At 42.6% G+C, this 17,099-nt stretch overlaps 1 protein-coding gene across 1 annotated transcript in view; it reads left to right on the forward strand.

Moving 5' to 3' along the window:
* Window positions 1-17,099, forward strand: part of LHPP (phospholysine phosphohistidine inorganic pyrophosphate phosphatase) — a gene marked incomplete at its 3' end in the record, with an annotated part of 87,866 nt that overhangs the window by 9,142 nt on the left and 61,625 nt on the right. The window contains exons 2-5 of the mRNA XM_082002454.1: window positions 3,754-3,941; window positions 4,675-4,828; window positions 8,494-8,557; window positions 9,756-9,848. Of these exons, the coding sequence (XP_081858580.1) occupies window positions 3,754-3,941; window positions 4,675-4,828; window positions 8,494-8,557; window positions 9,756-9,848 (499 nt within the window). The remainder of the gene's footprint in view (window positions 1-3,753; window positions 3,942-4,674; window positions 4,829-8,493; window positions 8,558-9,755; window positions 9,849-17,099) is intronic.

The following is a 17,099-nucleotide window of genomic DNA, read 5'->3' on the forward strand; positions in this document are numbered from 1 at the left end:
CTCTTTACACACCTGTTAGTGTGTTAGTACTGCACTCTTCTGTCCGCTTATAATTTTGGGCTTGGAAGTTTCTCTGTGACTTACTCCTTTGCTTCAGCACTTGTGTGCTGCGGCAGCTGCCCGGGCAGCTGGCACTGGCAGGAGAAGCTGTGTGGCGTGCAGCCAGAGGGGTGCAAGCAGACTTTTCGCCGTCTCCCTGGTGCTCTGCACACTCTGCCGTCCCCTCTGAAAGGGGCTCCAAGAAGTTTCTTTTGCTGTAGAGATGCTTTTAGCCAAATTTGCCATTTACGACACCCCAAAAGGTCAGAAGCTGCTCTCCCTTCACGCCTAGCTTCCCGCATGCAGGTGAAGTTCAAGTTCCTCCGTTCCTGCCCCTGGGCATTAGGAGGAGTGTGAGCAGTCGTGTTGGAAACAGAGCGGATTTGTCTGACGGTGAGCCTGCTGGCAGCCTTAAGTGGGGAGCGAGAGGTGGCGTCGAGACGTCTGCAGCTGCCTGGACTGTGCAGAGTCCCTGCAGCGTGGAGTGCAGTGCTGCCTGTCCATGTGCTCGACTTGTGCTCTCATCAGGACTGATTTCTGGTGCTTCTGGAATCTGACTGGGATCTTTATCGCAGCCGCGATGTATGGAAGTCAGTCGAAGCCCTGATTGACTGAGTTTCCTGGATGTGCCTGCACTTCTGTAATATAGGTGCTGATAAATCTGTAATACGCTGGAGATCTTGATGAAATGTGTGTTGCGTATTTCATCTGCTGTTGCCTCATTTTTCCATACTTGCAGGTATCTAATCCCTTGCTCTTTATCTTATAAGGCATCATGTTACAAATTTTGTTCTTTTTCTTCTCCTAAACATCCCCACACTTGCTGGCACTAGAAATTGCAGTAACTTGCTCTGCACGTGCTGCTTAAAATGTGAACACTGGTGGCTGGGTCAGCTCAGTAGCTCGAGGTTTCCCGTTAAGCTGGCCAGTTTAGCAGCAGTGCCCCCAGGACAGTATCGACTCGCTGTGCAAAGCATCTCTCCCCTCTGTCAGACAGAGACCTTCAAGCCATCTCTTCTAGTTCCTCCCTGCACCAAACCTGACCGTGAAAACTGAAGGAGAGTTTTGCTGTAAACATGAGCGGAGCCACGATTTCCCCCATGTAGAGCTGTTGTTAAAAGCTCACGCTAATTATTTAAGCTCTTCGTTAATAGTTGTTGCTGATCTGTGCTGGCCTGCAGGCTCTGCTCACGGTCCCTGCGCTGAGCATTGAGGAACGGATTCCTCCCGGTGTGTGTATAATCATGCACGTATCAGTGAGTGTGACTGTATCGCACAAGGATTTGACGGAGAGCTAGCAGAGGGTCTTTTTAGAGATGCTAACTTTGAAGGAAAGGTAGCTTTTTGTTGAAGAGGTATTTTTGTAGAAATAAGTCTTCTCTGGAGTTCTTGATGATTTTTCTTTTCTTTAGTGTTCCAGGATATTTTTGAGAGTCCTTTTCATGTTTCACCAGTGGACTCCCATTTTCTGACTAGCTTGGCCTAACTCTTTGGTAGACCTCACCTCTTACTAAGCATTTACTGAGTTCGTTTGTTGAGGTGGTAATTGCTGGTGGCCATGAAGGTGTGAACCAGTCCAGGATGTGTCCAGACTGCTTCCGCTTTGGTCATGCCTTTCAGAAGTGTAGCTCGGTTTTTCATTTAAAATTCTGAGAAGGAAGTTAAATTTGTAATCCAGGAAGACCAAGTCTTTGCTTTCACCAAGCTGACCTGTGAGGGCACATTTGTTTGACTGTGCAAGTGGACAGTTAGTGTCATTCCTGGATTCATTTTGTGGAGCTTTAGGAAGAGAAAGAATAGATTCTTATTCAACAAATGTCTGCTTCCAGGCAGTTGTGAATCACGGGATTTTTTTTTTCCTAAGAGTGTGCAGATAGGCTTTGCGTTTAGAATAAGATCTTTTTAACCATGGCACACTCTATTAGATTGTTCTGTATCCAAATTACACTGCTTTGCTTTTTAACTACAGATGAAACCGTGTTTCGAATAACAGATGCGGAATACTGTCATTCCACTGTCACGCCAATTGTTCATTGTTCTGAGAAGGTCACATCATAATTCATTAACAATAATTATTCCCTGGGTACACCCTGCACTTCTTCACTCAATTGCTTCATTAACTTGTGAGTGAATCTCACATTCACTGCTCCAATCAATGAAGATATATTTATAATGTACAAGTGGATGCTATTAGTTACAATATATTAACTGCCTAATTTAAAATAGAAAAGCTATCTTTATGAAGGGCAATTAACCACTAAGTGTAATTGATAATTCACATACCTACGATTAGGAAAGACAAATAATAAGAAAGAAATGAATCACCTGTGTTATTGAAGAAGACACTGGCATGCAGTTTTAATGAGCAGAAGGGGCTCTCTGGGTCAAGACTGGATTTCTAAGAATCCTTTGATGGAAAGTCTGGCATCGGATGCGTTACTTCGAGGTGGTTTCGGTGTTTACACCAACCGACTGGCATAATCTTCCCTAAAAAGGAACCCACCATGTTTTGTTGTCCTGAGAATCAATGCAGGGGGTTTCCTAACAGAAAAGTCCTTTTTCATCCTAACACAAAGAACGGTAATAATACTTTAATAAGAATTTATAAGCTTAGCCCCTAACTTATGTAAGTATCTAAACCCATATTAGCTTAGGTCCTCAAAGATAATGAGGTACAAATTCACCCTAAAACTGACAAAAGTTTGGCATTTTAATATATCTGAGGAGCTGAGTGACAGTCCCTTTGGCAAATATTTGGAAAAAAATTGTATGTTTTCAATGCTTCTGATTTTCCATCGCCGTTTGGTTCTCCAAAAGGCTGACAACTCATTTGGAGAAGAGGCCTTTTTGTGACATCCCCAGTAGGTCACCACAGCTTGGGTTGGGAAACAAAGTCGCTCAGAGGCAGAGGACTTGCACGAGATTGCAGAGTACTGATCCACAGGAACTGTGTCCTTGGCTCTGGGCGCTTAGGGACATGTTTTCTTCCCTTCAGAAGCCTTTTACCTGTAAACATTTATTAATGAATCTGTTGAAGTACCGTATTTTTCAGGATTACCCACCAAGTAACAGCACAGTTGTTTTATGGGAGATTAAATGATAAATGTAACTGAAACCACCCCAGTGTTGATAATGAGCATCATTGCAACTAGCTGGCCTCTTACCTGGAGTCTGCAGAAGTGTAAAGCCTTGCAGTTACCTCCAGCAGATCACTGCAGCCGGTGATCAGTAAGTGGAACGGTGAAAATCCAAGTTAAAATGCTAATAGCCAGTGGTATCACACCAGGTACTGTACTCATGGGTGTTCAGTGCCTTCAGTTCATGTGTGTCTACATCCATGGACTGGTTTAAAGAAAAGGAACTGGATTTTGGAGTTTTTGTTGTGTGGAGGGAGTGTGTGCCTGAAAGACTGTGGTATCCTGGTGATGGTGGGCATCACCTGTGCTGCTGTGTCCAGCTTAGCTCTCTGCTCCAGGAGGGCAGTTGTATGCAATGGCAAGACAAGGGCCCTGCACATGAAAAGTGCAGCTGTAGTGCCCAGAATCAATATCTTTTAGGCATGCCTTGGTCATGGTAAGGAATCCTGCTCCTGTTCTGGCATTTCCTCTTTGCATTTTTATTGTAATTATCCAAGTTAGGGGTGGGACAGCAAGGATGATACTCTTACCTCTTTTTCTATGCCTGGTTAATCCCTCTGCTGCTTTCACTCAACAGGATCAAAGCATCTGGTCTGAAGCTGCGGTTCTGCACTAATGAAACCCAAGCGACTCGGGAGAAGTTCGTGAAGAAGCTCCAGGGCATGGGCTTTGACATCTCTGTGGCTGAAGTCACTGCTCCAGCCCCAGCAGCCTGCCGCATTTTGAAGGAGCGCAGCCTGAGGCCGCACTTGCTCGTGCACAATGGTGGGACAGAGCTGCAGCAGATGCTGGGACACACAGAGGGACAGCCTAGGGAGATGTGGGCATTAGCTATAGAGCAGTCAATTCCCATAGCTCGTCGGGGAAGAGCTACCAGCTGTTGTTTTCCTACAGCAAAAAGCTTTTTCCTTTGCCATGAGACTCTGGAATAAACCTTAGTGGTCTGGCCTGAGCGAGACCTCAGTTATGGCAGTGGTACAAGGAAGGCACAGAGTTGTGCTGGGGGTCGGCAGCTGTGCAGAGGAGTCTGCTGCTTAACCACAGAGACTAGGAGATAGGTGGGGTCTTGTGCAGGGCATTACATTGTCTTTGTTATCATGGCAGAGGTTTTAGGTTTAAAGTGTTTTCTTCTGTAGGGTGTGAGTACAGAGAAAGGAGGTGGATCCTGCCCTTGCTGTTATACATTTTCATTTATCTAACCAGGAGTTTGCATTGGGTCTAGGTGCTTGGGTGTAGTGAGCCACTGAGACGTGGGTGGCGGGAGCTAGGGCAAGGGTAGGAAATGGTTTATTTTGCTCTTTGTAGGAGAGATGAATAGCAGGATCTAGTCGGGAACAGAGAGGTCTGAAGAGCAATTGATCCAGACTCGGATTTATATTTTTTTAATGTGTTGTGTAATGAATGAAGAGAAACACAAATCTGGGGGAAAACCATCCGTTCCAATGGGATCTGAATTGTTAAGGGGTTTGTGGATTTTTTTTTTCCTCTCCTTCCGTAGATCTTGTCCCTGAATTTGATGAGATTGATAAAGCAAACCCAAACTGTGTGGTTATCGGAGATGCAGCAGAAAACTTCACCTATGCAAACCTTAATGAAGCTTTCCGACTTCTGATTGGGATGGAGAAGCCTGTTTTGATCTCCCTTGGTAGAGGGTGAGTTAAGCACTGTTTCTTCCTTAGGTCTCTAAATTTTTAAATTTCCCCCAGTGTCTTCATACTTAATGGAGGCCAGATATCGGTGTGGGCATTCACACTACCAACTTTTAAGCAGTTGATCTATGTGTCTGCAGTGGGACAGATGTTCAGGCGTGTGTTAATGAAGGATCCTCAATGGGTAATTCAGTCACCCATCTTGGCCTCCTGTCCTGAGTCACTTACTTGTAGTCTTTCCAAGGGTGTAAGGGAAAGCTAAGATGATTCCACCGGAACAGGTCTCTGAAAAGAGGTGGTGTGGATGTTCCCCACGAGTCACAGTTCAGCCCTGTGCTGATGCAGGATTGCAAAGGGCACTGGAAGTCACTGAACTTGCTATGCCAAATTCTCCAGTTGACTTCAAAAATACTTATCAGTAGGGCCTCTGTGGTGCTACAGCACTGGGTGAAGCATTGCTTTAATTTCAGCTGTTGATGGCCTTTTTTTTTTTTTTTGTAGACAGTGCAGAGTAAGCAGTTGTGTGGGTGTGTTTCATCAAGTGCTAGAGAGTGAGAAATTTAGCTGCTCCTCTAAGGAGGGTTTGTAGCAGCCTTTAGAGAACTTGGAGATGCCCTGGTGTATAAGCACAGCAAATGCCAGTCTCCCACTCTCCAAAGTCAGTGTTCAAGAATGAGATAGACCTTGATGAAACAATCTGCATCTTTGCAGGTGGCGCTGGGAGGGTTAAATAGCCGTAGTTTTGCAAGCCACCAGGAAAAGGACATTTGTTGCTTTAAGAGCAATTCTGAGAGCCTCTTCAAAAACCCATGGAAATCATGGAGAGTTGGGATTTTTATGTGTATAACCCGCAGGTGAATGCGTATTGCGAGAGGCCTGTAGAATTATAGGCACTGCTTGTCTTTGCCTCTGCAAGATCTCAGAGATGAGAACTGTTGATTTAATACTTCCTGTAGCCATGTTTCCTGTCTGAACTGAAAATAAATGATTTTTTAATAGTGAAAGAAACGCAAACCAAACCAATCGAACAGGCTCTGCTTGGATAAAGGGCTGTTGGAGTAGATTTGTGATGGGATTTGATCTTCCAGCGTTCTGAAGTTACTAATGGTGGGAAGGATCAGGTGGTCCAAAAATTCTGTTTCAGCCAACAGTCAGCCAGGTTTCTTTTGCCAGGTTCGAATCTTGCCCACGTTTGTAGTGGCTGAGATGTGTAGCTAATGGCCTGTGAGACGTAAATGACTCCTTGCTATTTGAGTGGTACTTAAAGATGCTGTCTCTGAAAGTTGTCTTAGCATCTTTGCAGGTTGATTCATATGTATGAAAATGTCATACATAAGGGAGCACTTTCGTGTTCATGGCTTGAGAATTGCTATACATGAGGAATTAGAAGCCAAGAGAGTGGGGTTTTTTTTCTAATACAGAAATGCCTCCAATTTAGGGTAGTAAAAAGTAGAAAGTAGCTGCAATGCAGAAACCCCACGTAAACTATGTTGGAGATGGGGGTAGATGTTCCTCTGGCTGTGAGTAAAGTGTGGTGGCTGAGAATATCTAAGGGGAGAGCCCAAGGATATACTGAGAAATAGCTGACCTGGTGTGTGTGGTGTGTATGCAAACACAACTGTGCTTTTGAGGTGACAGATCAATTTTTTTGATAGTTTGAATATAAAAAAAAAATTTTTATTATTCTCTGTATGTTAAAGGTAAATTTTGACCTCCTGCTTTCACATGCAGGAAAAATCTAGCCGGGGAATTTGAATGTTTTCCTAAAAACGATTCAGTTGGATGGATTCTGAGATTTTAAACAGGAGGTTATTAATGCCAGTGCTGAATAATGACAAATCCCAACAGCCTTGAAAGGTTTATTCTTATCTGTTGTGCAATGTATGGGCTTAAAAAAGACTATGCATGTTTACCTTGAGGAAACTGTAGTGACAATTTTTTTCAGTGGTTCAATAGACCTTAATGGGCATGAAAAGCCTTCTTAGTTTGTGGGTTATTGATCCAGCTGGGTAGAAATTATCAGCAGGAAGGAGCAGTTAAATCCATTGTATTGCTGTACCTGACACTCATGCTCTGATCCTACAACACAGGCAAAAAATCCTTACTGTTTCTCAGTTAGAAGGATAAGGAGAAAATGTTGAGCCAACAGCAGAATGGCTAATGTCCATAAAATAACTAAGTTTTATCTTATGTAATGCCATCTTTCAAAATGAAATATAGAATCAACCTTTGTTTAAGATTTGCAATGTTATCAATGCAAAAATGCCTTTATACCCTGTGCATATAAAAGTATTCATTTATTTGGTCATTCATTGATGTAGACAACTCTAAAACAGACCAGCTGTTACTTTGTTGAAATGTTATTTTTCATTTAAAAATACAGATTTTTGGATATTCTGAGCTCAGTTTTCACCATGAGCATATTTTTTTTAATGACTGATCATTTAGGTAATGTGAATGTGAGTTCTGAATGAGTTACCCTCATAGATAAGTTCTCTAACTTGAAGAAGGGAGATTATAAATTGGATGAATTGTTCACCTAACTAGAGAAGCCTCCTTGATGCAAAGGGCCATATAAGAAAAACAGTCACAAGCCATCTTTGTTTTTAACGTGCAGAATCAGTGTAATTGGGTGGACCTTAACAAGGTGCCTACCTTGGGCAAGTAGGTTGATTTTGGTTGAAGTTTTAGTTCATTCTATAGAAAACGAAAGTGTCAGAGTCACTGAAGCAGAATGCCCTCCTCCTGAAAATGGAGTGATTTACATTTAGCATCTGTTTTGGGCTGAGAGTGGGAATTGGCTTTGTAATTTCTTCTGTCATGCCACTGTCAGAAAATTAAGCTGTTTACGCTAGACTATAGAAGGTTAATGGCTGTTCTAGCAAAGGTCAAGTGGTCATTTTAAAGGGAGGCTGTGCTGAATAATCGAAAATGGCAGAAGGATGAGGCATAAAATCTTAACTGACTGCTCATCCTACCTTTTTTCCTGTGATATAGAAACTGATCTTTGCTCTGATCAGGAGAACTTGGAAGACCTGCATTGATGTGAATTGCTATTCCAGAAAAACACTGTAAAGATATTAACTAACGTTACGAGCTCCATGACAATAGCATTTTTAGAAGGAACAAAATTTAGCTTGGAGGGCTTTCTTAGTCTCAATAAACTGCACCCTGGCTTTCCTCATGTGAGAGGCTAGTGACAAGCAGTGATGGTCAACTGTTTGGGGTCCCCTTCCAGGTGGTGTTACAGCTGCTGGTAGGTGCCAGCCCTCATTCTATATCTGCCAAGAAGTCTTGGCATCACTGATGAAAGGCAGAGCACTGTAACCGCTGTCCTTTGTGAGCGGCTAGTACTCTGTGCAATAAAATACAGGTCACGCTCATCCTTGATATAAGCTAGTTGAAATCCCTTTGAACCAGTGGAGTTGTGTCCCAGATGCCAGATGGGCATCTGGTCTGAGATCTTTCCCCCAGCATTGCACAGGTACTGAGCCTGTCCTTTACTTAATTCCTGGTGTTAAATTAAGGCTCCAGAGTTTCTGATGACTTGACTTTTTGTTGCAGCCATATGGACATCTATATAGGCACAGAAATAATAAAATGTGGTTTCTTTGTATTTAACTGCCAGCATTTTCGTTTCATTGGAACTTTATCACTTTCATTTCCAGACGCTACTATAAAGAAACCGATGGTCTGAAACTTGATGTTGGAGCATATATGAAGGCATTAGAGGTATTTTATAGCTTGCATTATGCTTACTTGCTCTGTGTACCTTGTTAAAAGAATAACTGGTAGAAATACGGGTCATCTTCTGTAATTACTCACCTTGGTGGAGGAAGTTTCCAGAGATTGGAACTCATGTGCTGCATTCTAAAGATGGATGGATACATTTGTTTTCTGGCTTTGTTCGTTTTTTAAAATTTTATTTGAAATGTGAACTTTTATAATTGTGGTACCTTTTATTGGAAGTGAGGCCCTTGAAAGAAGGAGTCAGAAGAGGAAAACATGTAATATTATCTGCAAGATACCCAAGAAAAACTGAAGGTCCATTTTATGTTTGGTGTAGCGTTGTTAACACAGCCCTTGCCCTTAACAGTTTACAGCAAAAGGCCCTTATTCAGCAAGGTACTTAAGTACAATCCTGTTTTAAGCCTGATTAAGTCTGTGCAGAACTGGAACCCAATAGATAAGCCAACCTAAGGGTGAGAGAAGGAGAGAATCATTATGTTCCCTTTTATAGGCTTGCAGAGAGAGAAAAAAATAAATACAGAGTGAATGCAGATAATAAAGCAAAGTAGGGGAGTATACAAGCACAGACAGTAGTGGATATAATGTATGCTTGCAGCACATTCATTTGTATCCATGTGAATTTTGGGGAGAGCTTTTTCCTCCCAAAATAAGTTCAGGCTTCTAGTTGTCTAGGAACAAGCTAGAAAGACCTTATTTATTCAAAATTTTCAGCACACTACTGATGCTTAGTTGCAGGAAAATAAGAGCTCTTCAGCTCAGGCTGGTCACTTGAACCATTAAAAATACGCCAGATGGTTGAAGAAACCCCCTACATCTCTTAAGGCCCTCCAGTACTTTTCATCATTTCACATGAAGGATATTTTGTATTTCTTTGAGAATGATGCTCTTATAGAAATAAGCAATACTGGAACTGAGTCTGAAGACTGCTCTAATGGTGGAGAACGTAACAGATGTAATTTGAAATGTTTCAGGAGGACTTTCTCTCTTGCCAGAGAACATTAAGCACTTCTGTTATCCAAATTCTCTGGTGTTCACCTTCACCCACTAATCCATTGTGTAACTTAAGGGCAAAAAATCAATAATCACACACTTTTTATACAATTGGCTGGAGTTACGGAGTTGAACAAATCCTTTTCCGATCATCATTTTTTGTGTGTGTGTCTCTCTTCTTTTTTTCCAGTACGCTTGTGATGTTCAAGCTGAGGTAGTGGGAAAACCAGCAAAAATGTTTTTTGAGTCAGCCTTAGCAGAAATGGGAGTTCCACCGCAGCAGGTAAGGCTTCTGATGCTATGACCACTGGCTGTGCCATATAGTTATGTCTACTAATGCATTTTTTTTTTGGTTTGATGTCTTTTCACGAAAAGTTATAGAAGAGGTTAAAGGGAATGTGGCCAGGAGGACCACAGATGGTGCAGAGAAATATTTATATTCAGGATTTTCCTATGAATTACTAAAAAAAAAAAAAAAAGTAGAAAAAAGAAAAGAAAAATTGTTGAAAAAATGCTTCAGGAGGGAAAAAAACTCCATGTTTGCCCATTGTACCAAATAATGTGAAGTAGACAAAAAAGAATTGAGAGCCAAGAGGGTAAATGCTAGCAGGTGGGGACCTGCTGAATTTCTTCTGCCCTGTTCATACTTCCTATCCTCCTGAAAGGCATGACATTATTTTCTCTGCTTTTTTCAGGGTTCTTTTTGACTGCCTGCTATTTCCATTTTCATTCCCTGTGTCTGTCTGTCTTTGCTTTGACTTGTGCCCTTCATACCTGTACCCAGATTAGAGTCTTCCATCCCTCCGTTCTCTACTGTGGTTTCTCCTTCTACTTGTACTCTTGTGTTGTGCTTTCTTATTCACCTTCCTCCCAAATCACAGAGTTCAAAAGAACATGCACTTCTGTTGTGAAATTCCTTTTTCTGGAGGCTAAAGAAAACAATGCAAAAGAATCTAAACTAGGTTTTCCTAGGAATTTCCAAGGAATTATAGAAGATCTTGTGCCTCACAAGATGAGAGGTGCCCCAGTGCCTGGCAGTCCGCTTGGCAACTGGAGGCTGCAGCATGGTGGAACTGCAGCCAAAATGTTACTTCCCTTTGGTGTCACACTGACTACATTTTTTAGTAAAAGGAAAAGGCAGCAATAAAATATTTTCTAATGTAGGTGAACAGGAAGCACTGGCTGACCCAAAAACTCCTCTGTGTTGTTGGATTCATCACACCTTCCAGAAACACACTGAATGTGTGATGCTCCCTGCTTACTTAGTACAGCCCATTTTTTCACCTCTCTGTAGTTGTGCCCAGATCCTCTTTGTTGATTTGTTGTTATGTCACACAGGACATAAGGATGAGTATGAGATGACTCACAGACAGCTGTGAATTATAACGTAGTAATTTCATCAGGGGGTTTTGGTGACATTATAAACAACAGGAGTGAAGTTTGGGTGGCTTGTAGGTCCCTAGAGCCTGGAGATGAAATTATGGCCCTGTGATTCAGTATGTGCTTGGGTTTTACTTTATTATAGAGTGGGAAGATGGAAAAGACCTAGCAGGCCATCTAATCCATCTCCTTCCCTGTGCAGGAGTGTTCCCTGCTCCACATTTATTGATGTTTTGACCAGAGTAGTTTTAAGTGAGCCAAACAACTAAGCTTCTGTAAGTACCCTGGGGACAGTGTTCACAGCCAAGTAGGTCTCGTGGGCAGGCACGAGATTCTTCAGTATGATTCCCGTTTAAACTCCCATCTCCTTATTTTCTAGTTTTACTGCAGGTAAAAACCAATATAACTGCTTGCCTTCCTGGATATTTTCTCCCTCCAGTTACCTCCAGACTTGTTATCATGACGGTAGTTGTCTCTTTCCAAAACAGTGCGTTTAGGTCTCAGCAGCTTCCCTTGTGATTTGGTCCCTCCGCACCCTAACGCGCTGCAGTGCTCTTTTCTGTACTCCCTTACAGTTTGTCGATATCTTCCCAGTAACAAGATAGTTCAGCCTGAACATAATATCCCATGTACAGCCACGGCAATTATTCAATCCATTCATCCAACCAACAAACCAAAAAATCCATTTCAGACATGGAGTGGCATTTGAAGAAAAAGTAGCTGGAATAAAGAACAAAGCAAAAAAAGCCCACAGAGCTCAGCCCTTGGATACTGTTTGTGTAAATCAGATGCATGAAGGTTTCTGTTTCTGCTTATATGAGAAATGATTGGTGTGCAGGAGTAGAAGGGAAGATGCTATTTTTGAGTTTTCTATCCTTGTGACCCTGCATAGTGGCAATTGCTTGCCCTTTTCCATAGGCAGGACAGTGCGGTTGTCCCCAGATGCTGTTTTGCCCAGCTTATAGTATGCCGGGACCGAGTCAGCCCGTGGCACCGAGGGAGGGTAACTCCTGTCTCAAAAACTTTGCCCCAGGAAACAAATCTGATTTAATGCATCACCAAGCTGGTGATGAGAGAGCGGTTCCCATCGACTTCAGGAGGATTTGTTTTGGGTACAGAAAAGCAGTTTATGTATTCATTCCCTGCTGTTTGCCATAGTGCCATAGTGCTGCTAATGACTAACTTTATATTTTGACGGAGATTTTTTTTTTCATGTGTAGTTTATACTGTTAAATGCCATCAGTTTGTTGTAGTAATATGTCTAGTCCGTAGGTACAATTTTTTTGTATTCAGAGAGATTCGAGATGAAGGGAGTATGTGCCTAACAAGGAGCAGTGCAGTAAACGCCGCTGCGTAATGGCACCAGTCACTCCGTGCTTTCGACTATCGAAAAAATAGTCCATGCTGCTGGAGTTAAAACCTGGATCATGATGCCCATGCGTAGGAGGAACAAATTACAGCAAAGTGCCTTAATTCTAACATCTTTTCCTAACTTTTGAGTGCTTGACCTTGCAACTTCAATGTTCGTTTGAGAAGGATTTGCAGGTTGTTTTAGTTCGTCATACATAATAATAAAAACTCAGTATATTCCGTTCAATAAGTTCCTTAGTAATGCACTGTATTATGTTTTAATCTGTCTCCTGAATGAGCTATACTTCTCAGCATTTGTAATGACATGACAAGGACTTTTACTTGCCTTTACTTTTATAAAATGTTTGCCAATAATTTATTCCACCCACTGTGGAATGCATTTAATCCATACCATCATTAAACCATTTTGGATGAGCTGTGCTTTTGAAAACATATTACAGTTTTCTTTCACCTGACTTTTAATGAAAAATACCTTTTTAATAAAGCTGTCTCACCACAGTAATGCTAGACAGTGGCAAATCTTAAATTTCTCCAGCTCCTTTAATCAATAAAGTTATCACCAGTCGTTTCCCTTGATAACTGCTTCTTACTGAGACCCTGACTCTGCCTTCTGCTGCCAAGATGTTTTCAACCTGCACTTAGAATAGGAGGAACTCCCCAAAGTCCAATTTTCATTTTAACCTTTCCTCAATGGCCTAAAAATAACAGATTGCCGGTATTACTTTAATAGATTGGAAATTAAACCTCTTAGAGGTAACCAGACCTATCTTATGATTCAGTAATATGACAAAGAATAACACATCTTAAAGGTTACTGAAATGCCTCATTCATATGTTTAAGGCAGCTGTAACAGTGGATGATTTTTACAGCTTTACAATAAAACCTAAATAATGTTAAGGTTCTTGTAGTTTTATATAATCATAAAAAGTTCTCTCTGTAGCAAATTGTCCTGCTTTAATGGGAGTGATGGCAGGTCATACTGGAGTGCATAAACTACTGGTAGTTAACCAATTCCCATTTCTGCCACCTGCAAGTCTTAGGTGGGAGTTAGTGGTGTGTGAGAGTGAGGGAGGTCACCCCGAGAGTGGCACAGAGGACCGGGCGCCACGCCAGCGTCCCCTCCCTGCTCACCGGCCACGACGGGAGAAGATGTTCCATCTCAGAAAGAAGAGTGAAGTGGCCGAGTGAAGCTTCAAGCTTCGGTCCTGCTGAAAGCTTGCTGAAAGCTTACTGAAACCTGGCTGGCCCTGCAGCCTTTGGAAAACTGGCCTGGAGGTTTAATGTGTTTCTTTGTTTCACCTGCCTTGTTGTACAGCTTCTCCCAGGTCAGAGGCCACATGTGATGCCCTTTGGGTGTCTGATGTTTGCACAGCTAGTAGTTCCAAGATAGAAACATAATTAATGGTAATATGGGATCCTGAAGTCTAGGAGATTACCGGTTGGGTCAAGGAGAATAGGGAGAAAAGTAAATGTATTGTATTTCTTATATAAAGGGCTTTAATACATTAATCAAGGTTTTGTGTATGAACTTTATTTCCTTATGCCTCTGGCACATTTACCTTGATTAAGGTTATTAAGCCTATAGAAGAAATTTGCTGAGGCATATATATGTTTGACTCCAGAAACGTTCATGGGGTAAATATTCTGTTGAAGTTTTCGCGCTTCCTCTCTGCATCTCTTGATTTGCATCCTCTGCAGACTTCAAGCCTCCGAAGTACCGTACCTGAGCTTGTCCAAGTAAACACTGCACTGCAACACGAGCATGGCTGGGTGGTACAGAAATTGTTGCCTTTCTGCCTCATTCATTTTCTTACTCCATCATTCCTTTTCTGATCAAACATTTTTCTGTGATTTTAGTGAGTACTAAAGTTCTGTTTGCAGACAAAAGATACACGAGGTTCCCATTTGCCACCCTACCAGCATCTCTGAAGGCTTATTAGTGTTGGCTACTTCTGTGGGTAAGAGGAGTTGGTCCCCACCTCTGTTCAGCTCTGGTTCTCTGGCCCAGCCACCACCAGTAAGACTGCTGGCCATCATGGTGATTCCTGTGCCACATACGTTTGTCCAGTGAGGATTTTTTTTGCCTTCCCACCCCCAAATTCCCAGAGGCCATGTTCATCTCCTCCATTATCACTGCTGATCTGGGTTGAGTTTGATGGGGACTATTCAACAGCAGTGGTTTCACACACTTTGTGCTTTATTTACTGCATGTGTAAAACCACACACACCATCTCTCACCAGCTATATGATTTAGGAAAATATAAATTACACCCATATTAATTGTTTGATGATTTCTCTTAAAACCAGAGAGACTGTCTCACTGCATTTTTGCCTTTCTTTTTAGTAAATTTTTAGCCAATCTAAAAAAAGTAACTTCTGCAGAATAATTGAACGTATTAACAGTGTGATCCCTGTGAACATGAATGAGGATCTTTTAATTCTTATTTTCAGTGGGCATGTGACCTTTCAGTTTTATATCTTTCTCTCTCTTCTTACCATATTGCAGTCAGAGAGGAAGTTAAACCCAGGTTTGACAGGTAGAGTTTTTTTTATTTCCCTTGACAGCGCACCTTTTGACCTCTATCTTCTTGCCAATGATTTTTTAAATCCTAAATGATTTGGGAATAATTGCTCCTCCTTTAGTGATTATTGCCCTTCACCGATAGTAAATCTGTGAAATCCCTGGGGGCTGGAGTACATTTTTGTATGCGTATGCCACAAGCTGGCCTGGACAGGCATCGCTGCTCCTCTGCAGCTGCACTTGCAGAGCTGCTGGGCATCTTGCGGGAAAACTTGCCTGGATGGGGTAAAATGCAGCCCTGGCAAGCGAGTGCTTGGTGGGCTGCCCTGCTCAGCCCTTATCCCATTTTCAGAGGAAATTAATTTTTAGGGTTTTGAGAACCTAGGACTGAAATTGTCTTTACTTCAAGAAATCTCATCCTGAAGGTCTGGGTTCAGGCTGAGCAAGGGTGTGCAGGTGGTGGGGGCAGGTCTGCTCCTAGGATTCCCCCTGTGGGACTGTTCCCTGTCCCCCTCACGGAGGGGTTGAAAGGAATTTTATAAGAAAAGAGGATTAGAAACTGTTAAAGCCAGTGGTTGAGAATGATTAAATATCTCAAAGCAGCTTGGGTGGAAATTTAATGGTGGCTGGCTGGGAGTGGTGTTGCCAGGTTCTCTGCAGCTCTGCATGTAATAGTGGGACTATTCCATTTTCCTCGTTTGTGGATACATGCTTTATTTACTAATTACTTAAAATTAACCCATCATTTTCTCCCCATTTCTTGCTGGATTGCTTGTTTGGAGGAGTGGTAAGGAAAGGTGAAGTATCTACAGGGAAAGGCATTTTATGAGGAACACAGGTGGATAAGGAAAATGGTCCAACAATGAAAGGATAAAACAGACTGAGCCCTCCATCATCTGGTGGCTTTGAAGCAGTTTGTGAGCGCACAGCTGGAGAGGCAGAGCTACCTGTCTCGAAGCCTGCTGCTCCTTCCCTATGGGCATGTTTTCCCCAGCTCTGACCCCTTTGCCACAAGTCCTTATGAGCTCTCAGAGCCTGGCCCCAGCAGTGACTCTTCTGGGGTGGGCATATATAAACTGTTTCAAAATAAACTACTTCGGTGTGGTACCAGACAAATAAGCATTGACTTGAGAGGGCATCCTGTTACGTCCCATCACCTGAGGAATGATGATCATCCCTCACGTGAACGATATTAAAACACAACACGGAAGATAGACCAGGCAGGTGACTACTATGTATAATCTTGCACTCCGCACCTGATACGTGACTCAAAAGAGGATTTAGTTTTATCAGCTGAAGCTGATCCAGATATACATGTTCATAGCTCAGTTTGGTTTACGAATGCTCTCAGAAAATCTGTTCAGCTGGGGCTTTAGGTATGCCCTGAGATTTCTTTTACTTGCTATATAATAAGTGGGAGAAGGATCTGTTGTAGTTAGCTGATTAATAAAAACAGCTCTGGAGCTGTAGTGTTGTTAGACTCCTTCAGTATGCATGATTTAGTCCTGCCCAGTGGACTGCTTACAGACTGGGATCTGAAGCGTGGGTGACGCAGAAGACAAATGAACTGGCTCTTGTATGGTTGCGTGCTATGTTAAAAAGACATGCTTCCACATGAAGGCAGAGGAAGAAGAGGATTTTATATTAGCAGAAGTGGTAACTGGCATGGCGCGGGCAACACAGACTTTCTATATGGTTCTGTCCTTAAAGCTGCAGCCAGCTGTACAAAAAGACACGGCATTCCCTTTAGATTGCTGCTTCTGGAGAAGCCGATCCCCGCTTCTGCCGTGTGCGCCTCATTCCCATGACCTCTCTGACAAGGGCCTATTTATCAGTTCTCCGCAGATGGAAAAATGCTGGGTTGGCTTTTGACGTGCCCAGCGGAGTCCCCCTCAGCGTGGCTCTCGGTCACCCAGCCGCCATCTAAGGCAGTCCTGGCCCCCTTGTAGGGGGGCTTGTAACCTCCCAAGCCCCGCACGTGGGACAAGGGTCCATCGTAACAGACCCTAGAAAAAGCTCGACCCACAAAAAATGTGTGAGCAATTTCTTTCTTAAGAAAAGAAACACTTTGCGTCGTGACTCCGTGTATCTGATGTGTGGGTATGACAATAATCAAAAGTACGTGGAAGGAATGGGAATTCAGGCAAGAGTTTCTAGAGTTGCAAGGTGCCCTCGTTGTGAAAGCCTGGCAGTTATGTTTATGAAGTAGGAGACTAATTCAACAAGACGCAACTAATTAATGTATTTTAGATAAAATTCGAC

This window comes from Phaethon aethereus (genome assembly GCF_964289735.1).
Source record: "Phaethon aethereus genome assembly, chromosome: 7".
Taxonomy (NCBI): Eukaryota; Metazoa; Chordata; class Aves; order Phaethontiformes; family Phaethontidae; genus Phaethon; species Phaethon aethereus.